The sequence below is a fragment of the Diorhabda sublineata genome, chromosome 6 (genome assembly GCF_026230105.1).
Source record: "Diorhabda sublineata isolate icDioSubl1.1 chromosome 6, icDioSubl1.1, whole genome shotgun sequence".
Lineage (NCBI taxonomy): Eukaryota > Metazoa > Arthropoda > Insecta > Coleoptera > Chrysomelidae > Diorhabda > Diorhabda sublineata.
Window position 1 is genome coordinate 26,921,064 of NC_079479.1, and position 15,835 is coordinate 26,936,898.

At 32.2% G+C, this 15,835-nt stretch overlaps 1 protein-coding gene across 1 annotated transcript in view; it reads right to left on the minus strand.

The window, feature by feature from the left end:
* Positions 1-15,835, minus strand: part of LOC130444823 (proteasome activator complex subunit 4-like) — a 23,641-nt gene continuing 7,806 nt past the window's right edge. Inside the window, exons 11-24 of the mRNA XM_056780089.1 lie at positions 14,712-14,960; positions 13,076-13,253; positions 12,016-12,267; positions 11,645-11,918; positions 11,089-11,320; positions 9,611-9,937; positions 8,491-8,728; positions 6,880-7,188; positions 6,534-6,778; positions 5,230-5,375; positions 4,244-4,560; positions 4,037-4,156; positions 2,426-2,626; positions 1-2,367 (exon numbers count right to left, since the gene is read on the minus strand). Of these exons, the coding sequence (XP_056636067.1) occupies positions 2,233-2,367; positions 2,426-2,626; positions 4,037-4,156; positions 4,244-4,560; positions 5,230-5,375; positions 6,534-6,778; positions 6,880-7,188; positions 8,491-8,728; positions 9,611-9,937; positions 11,089-11,320; positions 11,645-11,918; positions 12,016-12,267; positions 13,076-13,253; positions 14,712-14,960 (3,223 nt within the window). The 3' untranslated portion in view covers positions 1-2,232. The remainder of the gene's footprint in view (positions 2,368-2,425; positions 2,627-4,036; positions 4,157-4,243; positions 4,561-5,229; positions 5,376-6,533; positions 6,779-6,879; positions 7,189-8,490; positions 8,729-9,610; positions 9,938-11,088; positions 11,321-11,644; positions 11,919-12,015; positions 12,268-13,075; positions 13,254-14,711; positions 14,961-15,835) is intronic.

Genomic DNA, 15,835 nt, shown 5'->3' on the forward strand with positions numbered 1-15,835 from the left:
TGGATTAAAAAACTTTTTATTAAAACATTGCAATATAACTACATTTTTGTTTGCTATTATAATAAAGAACCTTAACCTTTTAAAACAGAAAAATACTATGATGAACAAACAGTAATAAAATAATTTTAAAAAAAGTGATATTATATTAGATCTTAATTTACTAATCAAACACAAAACAGAGGTAAAAATATACTTAAACAAGTTTTTTCTTTGAAATTCGTCATTCAACCAGTGAGGGCTCGTTATGTGCGATGGGACCGATAAAATAAATTCCAAATATTTGATAAATAATCAAATTTCTTTTCTTGGATATATTTCTAAAGAAGTATATGAGAAAATAGACAACTGAGTGTGTTTGCAACAATTATTCAAAATATCTAAATGTGTCACTTTGGTGTGTTTGGCGTTGTCAATTATTATATTTAATTTGCTGAATGTTAACACATTTGTGTTTTTGGAATTACAGACTATTTCAAAAATATCTGTGAATATTCCGCCTTTGTTTTACACGTTGCAAAAAAACTGGATGAATTCTAGTGAATGTGTTTCATACTTTACGCATTTATTTTCACAAATCTTTGCTTTTAAAAAACATTAGTGCAAAAACAAAAGGTATTTTGCAAACGGTCAAAAACTCAGGGATTATTTTAGAAGATAATAATTTTACTAAAAATATTTAGGTAAAATACACAACAAAAACAAATAGTTATATATTTAAAATATATCATTAATATATTGCTTTATAAAAATATGATTTCAAATAAAAGTGTCATTTGATTAGAAAGTATACAAAGTATGCAGATATAGGAGGAGGATTAGTAAACCCTAAAATTCAATCTGTGATTTTCAACTCATTCATGATCACTAATCAGCGTTAAGCCAATCATTAATTTTTTCTATAATAAAAATTATACAACTTATATCGAAATTTAGTATATGCTAATTCTTAATAATTTATTTTAGAAATTAGTCTTATCCAAGTTCAAATTCAATATTTTTAACAGCTCAATAATCATTTTTAAACAACAATGACTTATAAGAAAGCTTTCAATTTACCCTGTACTCTACCACTCTTAGTAGATAATTGGAGTCAGTTGGTAATTTAATAGTACGCGTCCATTCTCCTTCCTTTGTATAAAAATATACTTTGTAATATTGTAAAATTATTGAAAAACTTCGAACTAAAGGCAATTATGAGTGTACTTATATCATGGATAAAACTCATAAGAAACCAATTTCTTATAAGACTACAAGTACACCAGTATCTACAATTATGATTAATCCATGATTCAACGAGCCGTCACCGATAAAAAAGTTAAATCAGGTGTCATGTCGATTTCTGCCACCCTACAGAAAAATGTGTTTATCCAATTTGAATTTTGTTTAAACAAGGTTGGAATGTGTGGAACTATTAATGATATTCTTAATGAATAACATACTACTTACTACCACTACATCAGTTCACAGATCAAAGGTACTCCGTCTCTGAAGACGATAACTTGGTTATCGAAACAGGGGGATCAGACAGTGTAATTGTGAGTGTTGGAGTAGTGGTTACAGTGAACGGTATAGTATGTTCAGGTACCGATTTTCATTACATTATTTAATTGGATTTGTCACAAGTAAATTGTGTAGTCAACTAAACTTGTATTTCTATTCTTAAGCAATACCAATAAATATTATTATGACCATTATGTTCCAAATCATTTGCTTAGCATGAAATATTGATTGTTTTTTGTCAATTATTATATATTTGTATCACTTACATCATTTTTTTCAAATAATTGTTGTTTTTAATGATTATCTAGCCTCATTATGCAAAGTACATAAAAAAATCGCTTTTCTCAATTCATTTGATTGTCCGAATGTAGAATGACAACTATTAGTCTGATTAAAATATTATTTTATATCGTATATAATTTTTGAGCTGGAGGGTGAAAAGTAATTAAATCTAAATTTTAATAAGAAAAGATTCCATCTCCAATGAACGCACACTATCTTCGATAGTTCAGTTAATTTCTAAAACACTGCATTATTGTTTTAGTAATAAAACCTGGTATTTTTTTAGACACTAATATTAGTAACAGTGATGTTATAAATAATATATTTTATTAAAATAGTTTGTCGTTGGTTTTTCTGTAGCATGACGTACTTACAACATGAATATATACCTTTTCTTCCTCACTATATCACAAAATTGAATTAAATTGGTTTCTCAAAAAATTAATATTGCTATACATAATAACTTGGGGGCACCGTTAGATCGCTTAGTAGACAAAGCTCTTCTTCTGTAAATTTAAGTTTATGCGTTTCCCAATTATTGTGATGAGTTCGTTTAAAATCTCCTAAAGTCTTACGGATTGTTGCCTGAAACACAATGAACTTGATCAATATTTGAATCATTTAAAAAGAGTTGGTTACTCACAGGAATGGGTTGTGGATCACTAAGATGGGGCCTAAGATGTTGAAAAATTTCTGGTAAATCATCAGGTACGTCGTAAGGATGGGATTCTATAAAGGCACATAATCCAAGAACTGCGGCATGCTTGGTTTTTATATTATTACTTGTTGAAGCTGCAGCATCTTTTTTCTTGTATTTAGTTTTGGCTTTTTGTTTGAACTGAGTCTGAAAATATGAAAAAAAAATGAAAATTCTCATTATAATTGTCTTTATTAGAATTGAAAGAATTTATTTTTTCTGTTTGAATTTGAAGGAAAATTGCCTAGGTTTACAGTAATTCGTTAACAACTAAATTATTATTTTTTTAAATTAATATTATTATTTAAGTAGCTACAAGTAGAAAAATCCCATCACGTTCCATTTTTGTATAAAAAAAAAATGGAATCGTTCACCCGACCTTATCTAATCACATACTGGTTTTCTGGAATAGACAAATTCTTCTATAAGTTGTTTGGCGCATAGATATTAAGATAAAAAATCAATTTTAATATATTTGAATAATTTTCCAGAAAGTTTCAGTTTAATGTCTACAAACTGGAAAAAGTTTCACTTGCATCGTGGTGTCTTTAGCTTCCAACATACTTGTAGTCCTCCCAAAGGAAGCTATTTTTCTGAGGTTCTTGTGTCTTACTTCCCTAGGTGTTAGTACTATTCCTTCAAGGTAATTTAGTGAAATGTAAAGGACATTCGCAGAGTAGATGCTCTGCTGTTTTCATGGCTTGCTGGCAGAATCTGCCGTTGTCGTCTTCTGCCAAACATCGTCTTAAGGTGATATTTGACGGAACAGTGACCTGTCAGAAGACCGACCACTAATTTTACGTCGTTTCTAGTAATCACGAGGTTACTAGATTAATCAGACTTTTTAGCTGATATTATTATCAATCTTTTGGATTGTCTTAGGCCTGGAGTGTTTCTCCATCTCTTAGCTTTAATTTTTCTGTCTGGATTAACCTGCAGGCATCGCTAAAGCTTTTTTCTTAACGATAAAGTGAAGGAGAGGCAGATTTAGCAACGCCACTAAGTCTAAGGTGGGGTGGGTTGACATTGCCATCATAATAGCTAGACAGATCAGCCTTTGAATCCTGTTCAGTTTTTTCTGAGCTGTTGTTTGTCATTTATCGACTACCAAATGTGATGATGTCTTGCCAACAATCATGCAACAAGTCCATATAGCTGCAATGTCTTATCTAGGTTATTGTTACAAGTAAGTGACTCCTACATATTTTACTTCAATAGAAAGTATCAGTTGAGTTTCATCAAGGGTACGTGTACGTATAGTAGCCTTTCTTCTTGTAAATGGGACTAGCGTTATTTTACTGGGGTTGATCAAGAATTCCTCTTCATGTCCCCAGGTTTCAATTATGTTCATATCCGTTTGCATCCGGACAGAGATTATGACTTCATGCTTGCTTTTTACTACCACTACTATCTACGTAGCCTAGAACTGTAAATCCAGCGCTACTAAGTATAGGAGGATTTTTTCCACTATCAATGACCACAGCAGAGGTGATTTAGATTAAAGTACGCCTACTTTTATTGATTAAAAGAATTTTAAGTTTCATTTATTATGCATACCAATAATTCACTTGGTTCTGGAATGAACTGGCAGTGTAATAAACCACTCAAATCTTTAGCAGCTTGAATTCTAACTTCATGTCGAGGATCTTCCAATAATTCCAGTACTATAGATTGTATCTGGAAAATAACAATCAATTTTATTTATAATTAATATTTTGGTCTTTTCAAATACCAACTGGTTTTATAGGACATTAATAAACTTACTTCCAAAACCCACTCCCTTCTTGAATTAATAGCGGCCATGTTGTAAAACGTATAAATAGGTAAAAATTCTGCAATTATTGCCCTGGCTGACCATGACGGGCATCTGGAAACTCTCTTAATGACATCTATAGCATCCGGAATGTGCTTGGGAGAAGTACCTGTTTCTGACAATACCACTAATAAATTAGTCGACAATGTTGCCAGCTCCTCATCAGCTTCGTTATTTTGAAATAACGCAGCTAAAGGTATTAGTTCGAGGAATTCCTTTCGCGCAAAGTAGTTCATTCGAACCATGTATGTCATCACGAATTTAGAAACTAAAAAATATATATTTAATAAATATTTGGTATATTGGAATGACAAAAGCTGTATTTTGATAAAAAAAATATTGAAAACTATTTAGATAGATATCGGTATAAGTTTTGAAATTTCGAATTTCCAAATTAAGTATGATGCAAATTTGTTTCAAGGTTTCAATTATTATCACTAGATACCCCAAATGGGATAAGTGTTATGTTGTTTCTAAGCCGAGCAAATAGTACAGTATATTTTTTGATGTTTGTTGGATAAGGAATTGCCGATAATGTGAAAGAAACCTGTTACCAGATTAGTTTTCTATTGCTTCCCTAGTAACCTCAATATCCCGAGTAGGTATATGAACAATTTTCAAACATTAAATGTCTACTATTAAAACGATTAAATTAACGTTGTGCCATTCGCTCATTAAATACCTTTCACTTATTTTCCACGTCTACTTTAAACTTTTTTTTTCAATAATATCTCAACACATACTATTATATAAACAGAGAGATTGATTAAAAGAAAGTGTAAAGCGATTATACTTATAGAATTAAAGACCAGTCTTAACAAGTTACGACATGTTTAAATTAAAATGTAAGAATTTTCACCGATATTACTTATGGGACACCATCTGTAGTATGTATAATCAAATAATCAGACCCTTAAAGTATTTAAGACCTACTTACCTACTTTAAATAACCTAATCAGAGACTCTTTTTCTTCATTTTTGCTATCAGTTTCTAACGCAGTGTCTTTATTTTCTTCATCTATTTTTGCTAAAGACATATCTAATAAACATTTCAGTTTTGGCGAAACCATCTCAAAAAACTTCCTACAACAGATACCCACATTAGTATTGTTTAATTTCGATTGGTGTTGCTGGTTGAGGATTCGAAGTAAAACTGTTTAAAAGCAATAATTGTTTTACTTCTAATTTCACAATTTTATTACTTGTTTATCTTCATCGACGTTTGAGTTATAATGTACCATATATTTTTAGCTTTGATGAAGATCAAATAAAAGATCGAAACGTTGGAATTTTAAAAAAACTCTTAAGGCATTTTCTTTTTGAGTCCTCAACCCGCAACACTATTCGAAATTACATGCTAGGAAGGTCAATAATATAAACAATGACATCTAGACCTGGGTATTGCGTTTTATCAATATTGCATTTTTTAATAGTTATATTAATGAGTTAGATGATATTCTGATGGGTAGACATCTGCATGCCACCTGCCGGCGTCTTAGTCTCTAGCATTGTAACGCAACTGAATTGAATACAGTTTACTTTCTCTTTATAACCGTTAGCATCCCGTGATAAAACAAAACTTAATTTTTGTTAACTTATAATATCGGATTATATGTATGTATGTGAGTAGGAATAAATATTCCTCTAATTTTGATAAAAAAAATAGTTTGCCTTGTGTGTTTTTAACAGTCAACATTGATACTGTATATGTAACTACAAACTACTGTATTTTAAATATACATCCATTAATTTTTAACCGCTAGTTAGTAAATCCACTAAACTTAAAAAATTAACTATATATTTGGCGTTTCCCAGCTTCAGTCATTTATTTATTTCTACACACTTTTTAGAGATTTCTTATCTAAGTAGACGAAATGAAGTGGGTTTGAACTCTTGAACTGAAATTGTTCATTTAATGCCCCACAAATCAGTTTTCTTTTATTTTCAATTTCATGCAAGAGATTTCCAGTTGATCTATGTTTACGAAAGCAGTATTGATGGCTGCTTATGATGTTAGCAGACACTCTTTTTTCCTTTTTTTGTTATGAGTTGAGCCCAAGCAAGTTTCCAATCTACTAGTTACTAACGTTATTATCTAGTAGCGCCACTTCTTATGTTTCATTGAAAAACATTTAAGTTCTAGATGAAGAGATGAAAGTTTTAAATGTGAAATTAACTATCATAAATTTATCGTCGAGCTCTTTCGCTAGAAACGTTACAGAATTAAAAAAGTTACAATACTTCATTTTTGAGTAGCCATCTCCAGTTCCATCATCAACGCCTTGCCCCACATTGCTAAAAGTAACGGCTAATAAAGCTGATATTCGTTCACGAATATTTTTGAACTGATGAGCTAAATGCGGTTGAAGGTACTCCAGAAGTCGACCAGATATTTCTGTATTTCGCCATGATTGTTGACTTATGGCCACAAATAGTAAATGCAGACGGGTACAAGCTACTAAAATTGTGGGATCTTTTAGTGGATCCTAAAAAATAAAATCAAAATGAATGCTATTGTTGTAAAAGTTGATCCAGTTACGAATAAAACATTTAAAAAAAATCATTAGTTATCGGATTACAAAAGTACCTGTAGAAAATACTCAATCAGCCAATGATGTCTGTTTGGATCTCGAGATTCGAGTCCCATTGTAATACACAAAGCCCAGTCGGTTTGTGTTTCAGTTGAAATATTGACTATCGCCCTCTCTAGTAAAGGCAGGAGTGTAGACCAGAGATTTTTTACTTTTTCGTACTCCCAATGTTTTGATCCTCGTATTATACCGCTTATAATTTCTGCCGCACATCTTTGGCTAGATTCTAGTTTATCTTCAACTAGTCTCTTCAAATGGGGTAAAAAATAAGGTAATAATACGTCTTCAAACATTTTAAATAAGTTCTGAAAAATTGAAAAAATTAAACTGAAATACATTTTTTAAAGCTCCTTTATTGCATCACCTTCGAAAGATGAGCTTTCTGAAAGATTACATTAACCCATTAGCATCCAACGTTCTCGTTTGAGAACATTAAGACATTTTTTTTATTTTTATAGTAGCTACTTTATAAAGTTGATTTTTTTATTTCATAAAGAAAAAAAATCCTTTCTTTGTTCTACTCTTCTGGTGCAACCCTCTGTGTAATGACCTGGTTACACCACTGGACGTGAAGGGTCTATATTTGTTATCCTTTATAGTCACTATTCCTAATTTTGAAGGGCATGATGCAGATCTTTAGATGTATCTCGCGGTACACTCTTCAAACAAGCTTGTAACAAGTAAACACAGATCTTGGTTGTATGTTATTAGATGAGAGGCCAATAAAGAAGAAGTATGATATGTATGCGAGTGAATAGTAAAGGCGCAACTTGGCGTTATTATTAATAATAGGTCACTGAATGTACGCTATTAGTTTTAATCTCCATTAACAGGGGTTAAATCTGGTGTATACGGTGGATGGTCTTCCTATGATAACAATCTCTCTACAAGTAAAATATTGAATTGAGGGAACACGAGTTAGATCTAGTTATTACGGCGGGTGGTCAACTAAATATATTACATATACGTTCTCTTATGATAAAATTTTCTCTCAAAGTAAAATTTTGAATTTAGGAAATAGGGGGCTAGATCTAGTTAATACGGTGGGCGGTCAACTAAATCTATTCCTTCTCTAATAAAAATCTCTCTTCAAGTAAAATTTTTATTTCAGATAACGGTGGTCTAGATCTGGTAAATACAGTGGATGCCCCACTAATTCGGAGTGTAATTTATGAATTTTATCCATGCCGAGTGTTAGCCTTGTCCTAATGGAAAAGCATCGATATGCTATCTCAGATGGTCGTCCAGTACCATTTGTTGCAGTTTTTGGTCGTACCGAACGCCCGTCGTCGGTCAAGATGATTTGATAGAATACTGTACACGGTATCTAAGCGTATTAATTTTCAGAAAAATATATTGACAGCTCAATACTCAATTTTGTCCATTTTAATAAAAATCCTCACAATAATTGACGTATACAATTGTTAAACAGAAACTTCCAAAATAACTAAAATTTTAGTGAGAATCTTTTAATCAACGCGCAAATATATTTCCCATCTTCAGGTTGAAGTCAGAAAATTTTCAGACAACCCTTGTACTTCAATGCACTTATTTTATGTATGAAAAAGAATACTGAAAGATAATGATATTCGAAGATATTTATTTACCTTAAATGCAAAAAATCTATAGGCGTTGAATTGATCCCGGCCTTTTCTTTCCTCCAAAGATAAAAATTTAATGAGTTTTTCTAAATTTTCTTCGTTCGTATAAAATTCTAAGATATCTTTTTCTATTTCTGTTAAATTATTCAGTCTTTTAGCAGCAGTTTCTTGTTTTGAAGAAGAATCATATACTTCCAAAGATTTCGGCCAGCTGTAGTATCCTGTGTATTGATCATGAACATACCTGTCAACGTAAATAACTAGTGAAAAAAAACGTGATGATCCTATATAGTGAGTAATATTTTAATTTCTGGGAAAACATTTGCAGTAGACATGAATTAGCTGATTCTTAAAAAAGTTGAAAACGTTAGCACTAAAATTGATAACAGAAATAATGCAATAATAAAATATCAAAAAGAAGCCAATCAGCTTGTTACATATTGTTCAAAAATTTTTCGTATACTGTTGTTTAGTTATTGTGGATCAATAATCACTTTTGTTTCCTTATCACGTTCAACTTTTTGAAGAAATTATGTTGCTGCCGACTTCTAACTTCATTAGAAAAATTTAAGTGTCCATTCTAAAACGTCCTCTATCTGTAGCTCCTACCAAAGGTTATAAACATTAGTAAATTCGTGGTGACACTGTTCTACAGCTGGAATTAAGCGGTAATCTAGGAACCAAAAGGTGCACCACTACCTTATTAACATCATCTCTAACAACTTGTACCCCAGTGGAGGACTGCAACTATCCCAGCTTTCCGTAGATAAGTTAAAAGTAGTTTTAAAAGGTCAAAAAAAGCGGTAAAAAAATTGATATTTCATGTCGCCGGTTCAAGGTCAATGCCATAGCGACATTAAGACAGATTAAGCATTTTTCAATTTTTTTTCTCCCAGATCACTACAAGGGCTGGAATCGTGTGAACCAGGATGCAACGTTTTTTTTGTAGACCCCACTTTACTGGCCTGTAATTTATTGAAATTCTGTTTTTTTTATTACAATTTTTTTATATTCTAAAAAAGTCAATAAATATATGAAAAAATGGATAGTTAAAAAATTCTGAATTAGTGAGTAATTTTATTATAAATTTATTTAAAAAACCTATTTATCATAAAAAAATTTCTACCTTGGTTCATTCCAGTCTTTAGAATTTTTTGGGATATTCTCACTGCTATACATTAACCACTGGTTTTCTTGTCGTATACCAGGCCTAACTTTTCTGTTAATCACAGTTTGTTTGACAAATGAAAACGGATCTATTTCAATTTTTGTATATATTGATTTGTTCTGAACCAAAATATAAACGAGAATTTTTAAAGAAGTTTTTCTAACTAATAATGAATCGTCTATACATGATTTTAGGAAAAATTTCACTATCCTTGGACTATATTTCACATCTCTGTGGACAAGATCCTTGATAAAATTGATAGCCATTTGATGGTATCGCCAATGTCTGAAAAGTTTAAAAAATCAAATTGTGACATCAATATAACTCAAAGTCAATTGAAGTCGATAAACAACAAAAATAATATAATAAAAAAAGATTTCGACTTTATAAACCTGGAGCGCAATAAAACTGATTCCTACATTATCGTCTATAGTAGATCAACCGTTCGTGTTGAATTATTTTTATTTGCTTACGAAATTACCTTAAACGTCGGTATTTAATATGATTACCAACTACTAACATCCAGTCAGTAGAACGTGTCAAAATTATACGCCGTCGCTCTCTGATGGTCAGAAAATGGTATTATGCTGCTAAAATCGTACATACACGCTTCTCTGGATTCTTTTGTTGCATTGATATAAACCTGACAGATACTACACGAGACCAAAACCAAGACGAGTTTTTTTGATTATTTATTTATTTGTGTGATTACAACAAATAGATGTAGTAACATGGAGCATGTAAAATTGAGTAGCCCATTACCCTTCTTTTTCTTCTTTCGGTACCATGCCTAGCTTCAAGAGTGGTTTATCTCAATGACAATTTGGTTGAATTGGTATCTATCTGTCGCTACTCGGAATATTTGTTCTTGCCACTTGCGACTCATCCATCTTCTGTCGTCAACCTTTCTCTGAATGATCAGGCGAGGGATGTGATATTTGGTACTTTGCATTATATAATGTGGAAAAATTGACCCTTCTTGTTTTTATGATGCTTATGATGTCTGAGTACTTCTTTAAATCGTCCATTCATTGCGATTGTAGTCGTCCACTGTTTCTGTATGCTTCATCCCTGGAACGCCATTCTAGTATTCTCTTCGTCTCACTATTACCTTGGCAGTCCACTTCCATTTTAAATGTGTGACTCTTCCAATTGAATCTGTAACTATTGTTCTTCTATGCAGTTCTTCGTTTCGGATTTTAATTAGTCAATCCTAACATGGTCCTCTGCATGACTCGTTGAGTTATTCTTATTTTATTTACAATTTTTTGTGTCAATGTTAGTTTCCGAGCCGTGAGGCAATACTGAGAGGACAGTTTCGTTTGAGACATGTCAGTCAATATAACTGAAATATATGTCCTTGACTATGATTTTATTTACTAAAGAAAAAATAATATCTTCACACATAGTATTTAGGTGTGCACTAAATTACTTACAAACTTCCTGATTCAAGAGAGTCCATTAAGGCATTTAATGTTCCATTATAAGCAGCTCTTCTCTCTTCACTTCTTCTTTTGATATATTCTTTACCATTTGCCTCTAATTGATCAAATTGATTCATGTCACACACTGGTTCATTATTAGCCAAATCGTAAGTTAATTTTATCGCACTTTCTGGTATTACTAAATTAATGGCAATTGTTGGAAAAAATTTATCGACAGCCTCACCTGAAACATAAAATAAGTTCACATATGAGCTCATGAATATCCACATGCCACAAGTTAACGATTCCAACACGCCTTTTTGGTCTCAGTTTCTTAAGTAAGGGTTAGAGGTGAGAAAACGAGCTTTATTTTATAAGATGTTCCATATTTTAAAGTGTATGTTATTTTCTAAAATTTGTATTTTATCTGGATGTGTATATTTTAAATATCTGTTGTGAAATGTGCTATTTTTACCAAGGTCTCCTGAATATTTCAAATTATTTAGTAATTATCAAATCAAACGTCTGGTTTTGTAAATTGGAATCCCTTCTACAAAAATGTACTAACCTAACGCCATGATCAAATTAATAATAGACGGTTTCTCCGATGGCATGGACCTAATGATGAGGGGCCATAATTGTTCGATAAACTTCCAATCATGTCTGGCAATTATTGGAGAACCTTTAGGCCCCAATAATATATACAAACAACCTTTGAATTTTTCGTGATTTTTTTCTGAATCCATCTGGAGAATTTCCGTTATTTTTTCGGTTAGTACTGAATACGAATAAGGGAAATAAGAAACTATTGAGAATAATTTAGCTTGAGCTGCCACCCTCACCTAAGAAAAAGAAAAAAAAGTATTAATTATCCCTATTACGTGTAGATAGATCAACAATTGATTCACAATAATTTATATTGAATATTATTATTTTTACTTCACTGTATCTAGACGTGCTCAACTCGAAAAGATCCAACATTAACATTCGGTGTGTCTCCGTAAAAGAACAGTTTCTGCTTTCAATTCGAAATTCTTGTTGCAACATCACCCTATCAATTAACAAATGACGCAAATGAAGTTTTTTTTGATGTAAACGATCTTCTAACAGTTTTTTCGTCATATGAAAACTTTTCCAATGAAACTCAAAATCTTGACCACGTGTTTTGTTGAACAAAATTATATTGTAAATCTGCAAAGAAATATTTATATTGAAATGTCTATTTTGGAAAGTAGAGTTGATGTAATTGGGATATGTGAATAGGTATACGACGTAAAAATTAAATATTTTCAGTATTTTCTAGAAAAGAAAAAATGCAGTAAAATACTGTCAATATTATGTAGATATAAAATTCATCCCTTGTCCCAATTTACTAGTTTCATATGTCATATGAATATTACAATAATATATCAATTATCTACATATTCCAATAATTATGATTGTATACAGGTTGTCCATAAACTGTCCTGTTATATTTTTTTATTTTCTTATGAAAAAGTATTTCATAAAATTTAAAAGAAATGTTGATTGGATTTTACTTCTTATCAATCAGAGGTACCTACACCTGCAGACAAAAGATTTTTGAGACTGCTAGATTTACGAAGATATATAATGACAATATATAATGACAAGACATCTTCAACAAGAGTTGGCAGAAGCTCGAAATGCAAGAATAATTTTACAAACCATGAAAAATGTTTTAAGAAATTCTGGAATTTAAATCACTGCCCCTCAAGTGACCAGGGAACACCAAGCAGCTAGGCTAAGATTCTTCAAAAACAAGTGATCTGGAATGATTAATATTGTCCAAATTTTATTTATATACTTAAGACTGGAAAATTAATAAAATGAATAAATATCAACTGCATCAAATCAGGTTGAAGCCCTCAAGTTGTGTTATCATTGCAAATTTATAATTCTATTACTACAGGCATGAAGTATCTTGACAATTCCTAGTCACATGTTTTTGGTTTCGGATATAACAAATTTAGATACTCACGTTGATAATGTTCTGAATACTTTGTGTATCACCTTCATCCACTTCCATTAATCGTTTTTGCAACTTATGTAAAATAGTAACAATAGCTTTTCGAACATTGGAACCATCGGGCATTGTCACAGTTCCACATCCACTAACTTTGAGATTGAAAGTCCATGGTTCCAGTACTGTTTCTACTCTGAAATTTCAAATGCCAACATAAGTCTCAGGAATTTTTATATGGGTAATAACAATGAGTGATTTCGTAGAACAATAGTTGTTGGGAATAGACGAGGAGAGTGTAATATGAGAAATGATTTTGCACTTTCGACCTTAACCTAAAACTACAAGAATGGTACCACGTATATCTACTTTTATATCGCATTAAAGCATGTAACTGGATGTACAAATCCATTGTGCGATCATTGTGGTGGCCAAGAACAAAAACTAAAATTGGGAAAACAATCCTAGATAAGTCCAAGAGCGGCCTACCCGGCGATCTCACTGGATATCTCAGTATTCTAAAGGAATGTAAGATGTCCATAGATATGACCATGGACATCATGTTTTCCATACCTATGCCTTACCAAAAACTATAAAATTAAAATAAAAAGTCGACAGCAATGGATAAATGCAGAGAATGAGTTCCCACGAGGCTAATTAGAATTCTACACTGATGCCTCTAAAATGAAAAAAGGATAAGTAGAGGTAGAAATATATGGCCAACGAAGCAAGCTCGCTATCCCAATAGGCTGAGAACCTTTTATTTTCCAGATGGAAACATACGCTATCCTTTTATACTCAGCTCGTTGCATACAACGTAACTACCGCAATGAAAAGATATCCATCCTATCTGATAGCAAAGCAGCCCTACAAGCACTCAAGTTTCATAAAATTCAATGAATGAAGACGATCTAGCGAAAAAATTCCTTTCATACGACCACAACTTTTCATAGGTTCACCAAAAAGTCATGGTCATAAAAAGTGGAAATTCGATTAGAAATCAGAAACATGGAAAAAGACCCCAGGTCTGAAACAATGGAAAATATGTTAGTTACTGGTATGCTTACTGGATACAGTCCAGCGAACTACCATCTAAAGATCATTGGAGAATTTCCCGACAGCTATGTCGCTTTATAAGGAACCAAAGGAAACCGCCGAACGCCTCCTTCGTGAATGCGAAGTTATTCATAACAAAGACTACAAAACTTTTCAAAATCAGAAGAGGAAAGCTGAATAGCCCTCAGACAGGTAATTTGCTTTGCAAAGTCGTTGTCACCTGACTGATGGACAGTCATTATCTATCATTATCTAACCTAACCAAAAAACGAATAATGATTTGTTGCCCACATTAAAATGCGAGATTAGGAGGGTCCAGCTGTAACAGATCAGTCTAACACAGCTGTAACAGATCAGTCTAACATGGCTGTAACAGATCAGTCTAACACAGCTGTAACAGATCAGTCTAACACAGCTGTAACAGATCAGTCTAACACAGCTGTAACAGATAAGTCTAACATGGCTGTAACAGATCAGTCTAACATGGCTGTAACAGATCAGTCTAACATCCATGGCAGCCACTTTGACGATACAAAATATTTCGTATAAATAAATAAATCGATAATAACAGGTCATTAAATAAAATATAAAAACTTACAATGGGATGACGTCTTCTTCCCACATGGGTAAGAGGGGTTGACACGATAAAATGGAAATGATAATTTTTAGGGACCTTTTCAATTCGTGTCTCGTAAAATTTTCTTCTCCGTTAGAATATTTTTCTAGCTTCTCCAATTCCGGCATTAAATATCTGGCCAATAAATTTTGGGCTGCTTCGACTTCTTTCATACCTGGAACGTACCAGGATATTTTTAGGTCCTTAATTTCTTGCGCCTTACCCCATTCTCTAAAAGTAACACATTGGGATAATATGTATGATTTAAATGTTATTACTTAACCTCACGATTATCTATTTAGAAAATAGCGATACGAATTATGTATGAAATGTACACTTAGAAAGTATAGTTGATAATTGTGAAATATATAGGCCCGGAGTGGCCAACCGGTCGTTCAAGACTATTAATCCAGTCGATCGTGGCAAAGCAAAAACTACAATACGACTGTTCAACTGGCATTCGTGTTTCGGTTCAAAATATTTATGTGAGTCAGTAACAAAATATAAACACCGTATATGCTTGACAGGTTGTAGATTGTTTTGGGGATTCGTTTTGGATTCATAGCCACTCTGCACATATACCTAGAAGATATTTTGTACAAGACTACATCCATTGTTCTTCTTACAAAATACATACACTTCTCCCAAAGGATGCTTTCTTTCTGGGGTTCTTGTATCCTACTTTCCTAAGTGTTGGTACTAATCCTTCAAGGTACTTAAACATTTTAAAGAAATGGGCAGGACACTTGTAGAGTAGATGCTCTGCTGTTTCCATGACTTGCTCGCAGAATCTGCAATTATCGTTTTTGTTTATTGTCCCTGTCTGTTTGCTTCCTCGTGTTACCTTGCTTCTATATTTTTTTCTTCATCGCCATTGTCTTTGATATGTATTCAAAGGTAGCGGTATCTGTTGACTTGCTCGAATTCAATTATTTTTTGCGTGTATAATTCTATTGTAAGTTTTTTACGCAATTTAGGATGCATCATTTTCATGAACTCGTTTTAATATAATCAAGTTTATCACATGGTACAATTTTTTTGCAAAATTCATAATACTAAAACAAAAAACACTATTCTTCATAATATTTGTGAAATATAAATAGTAA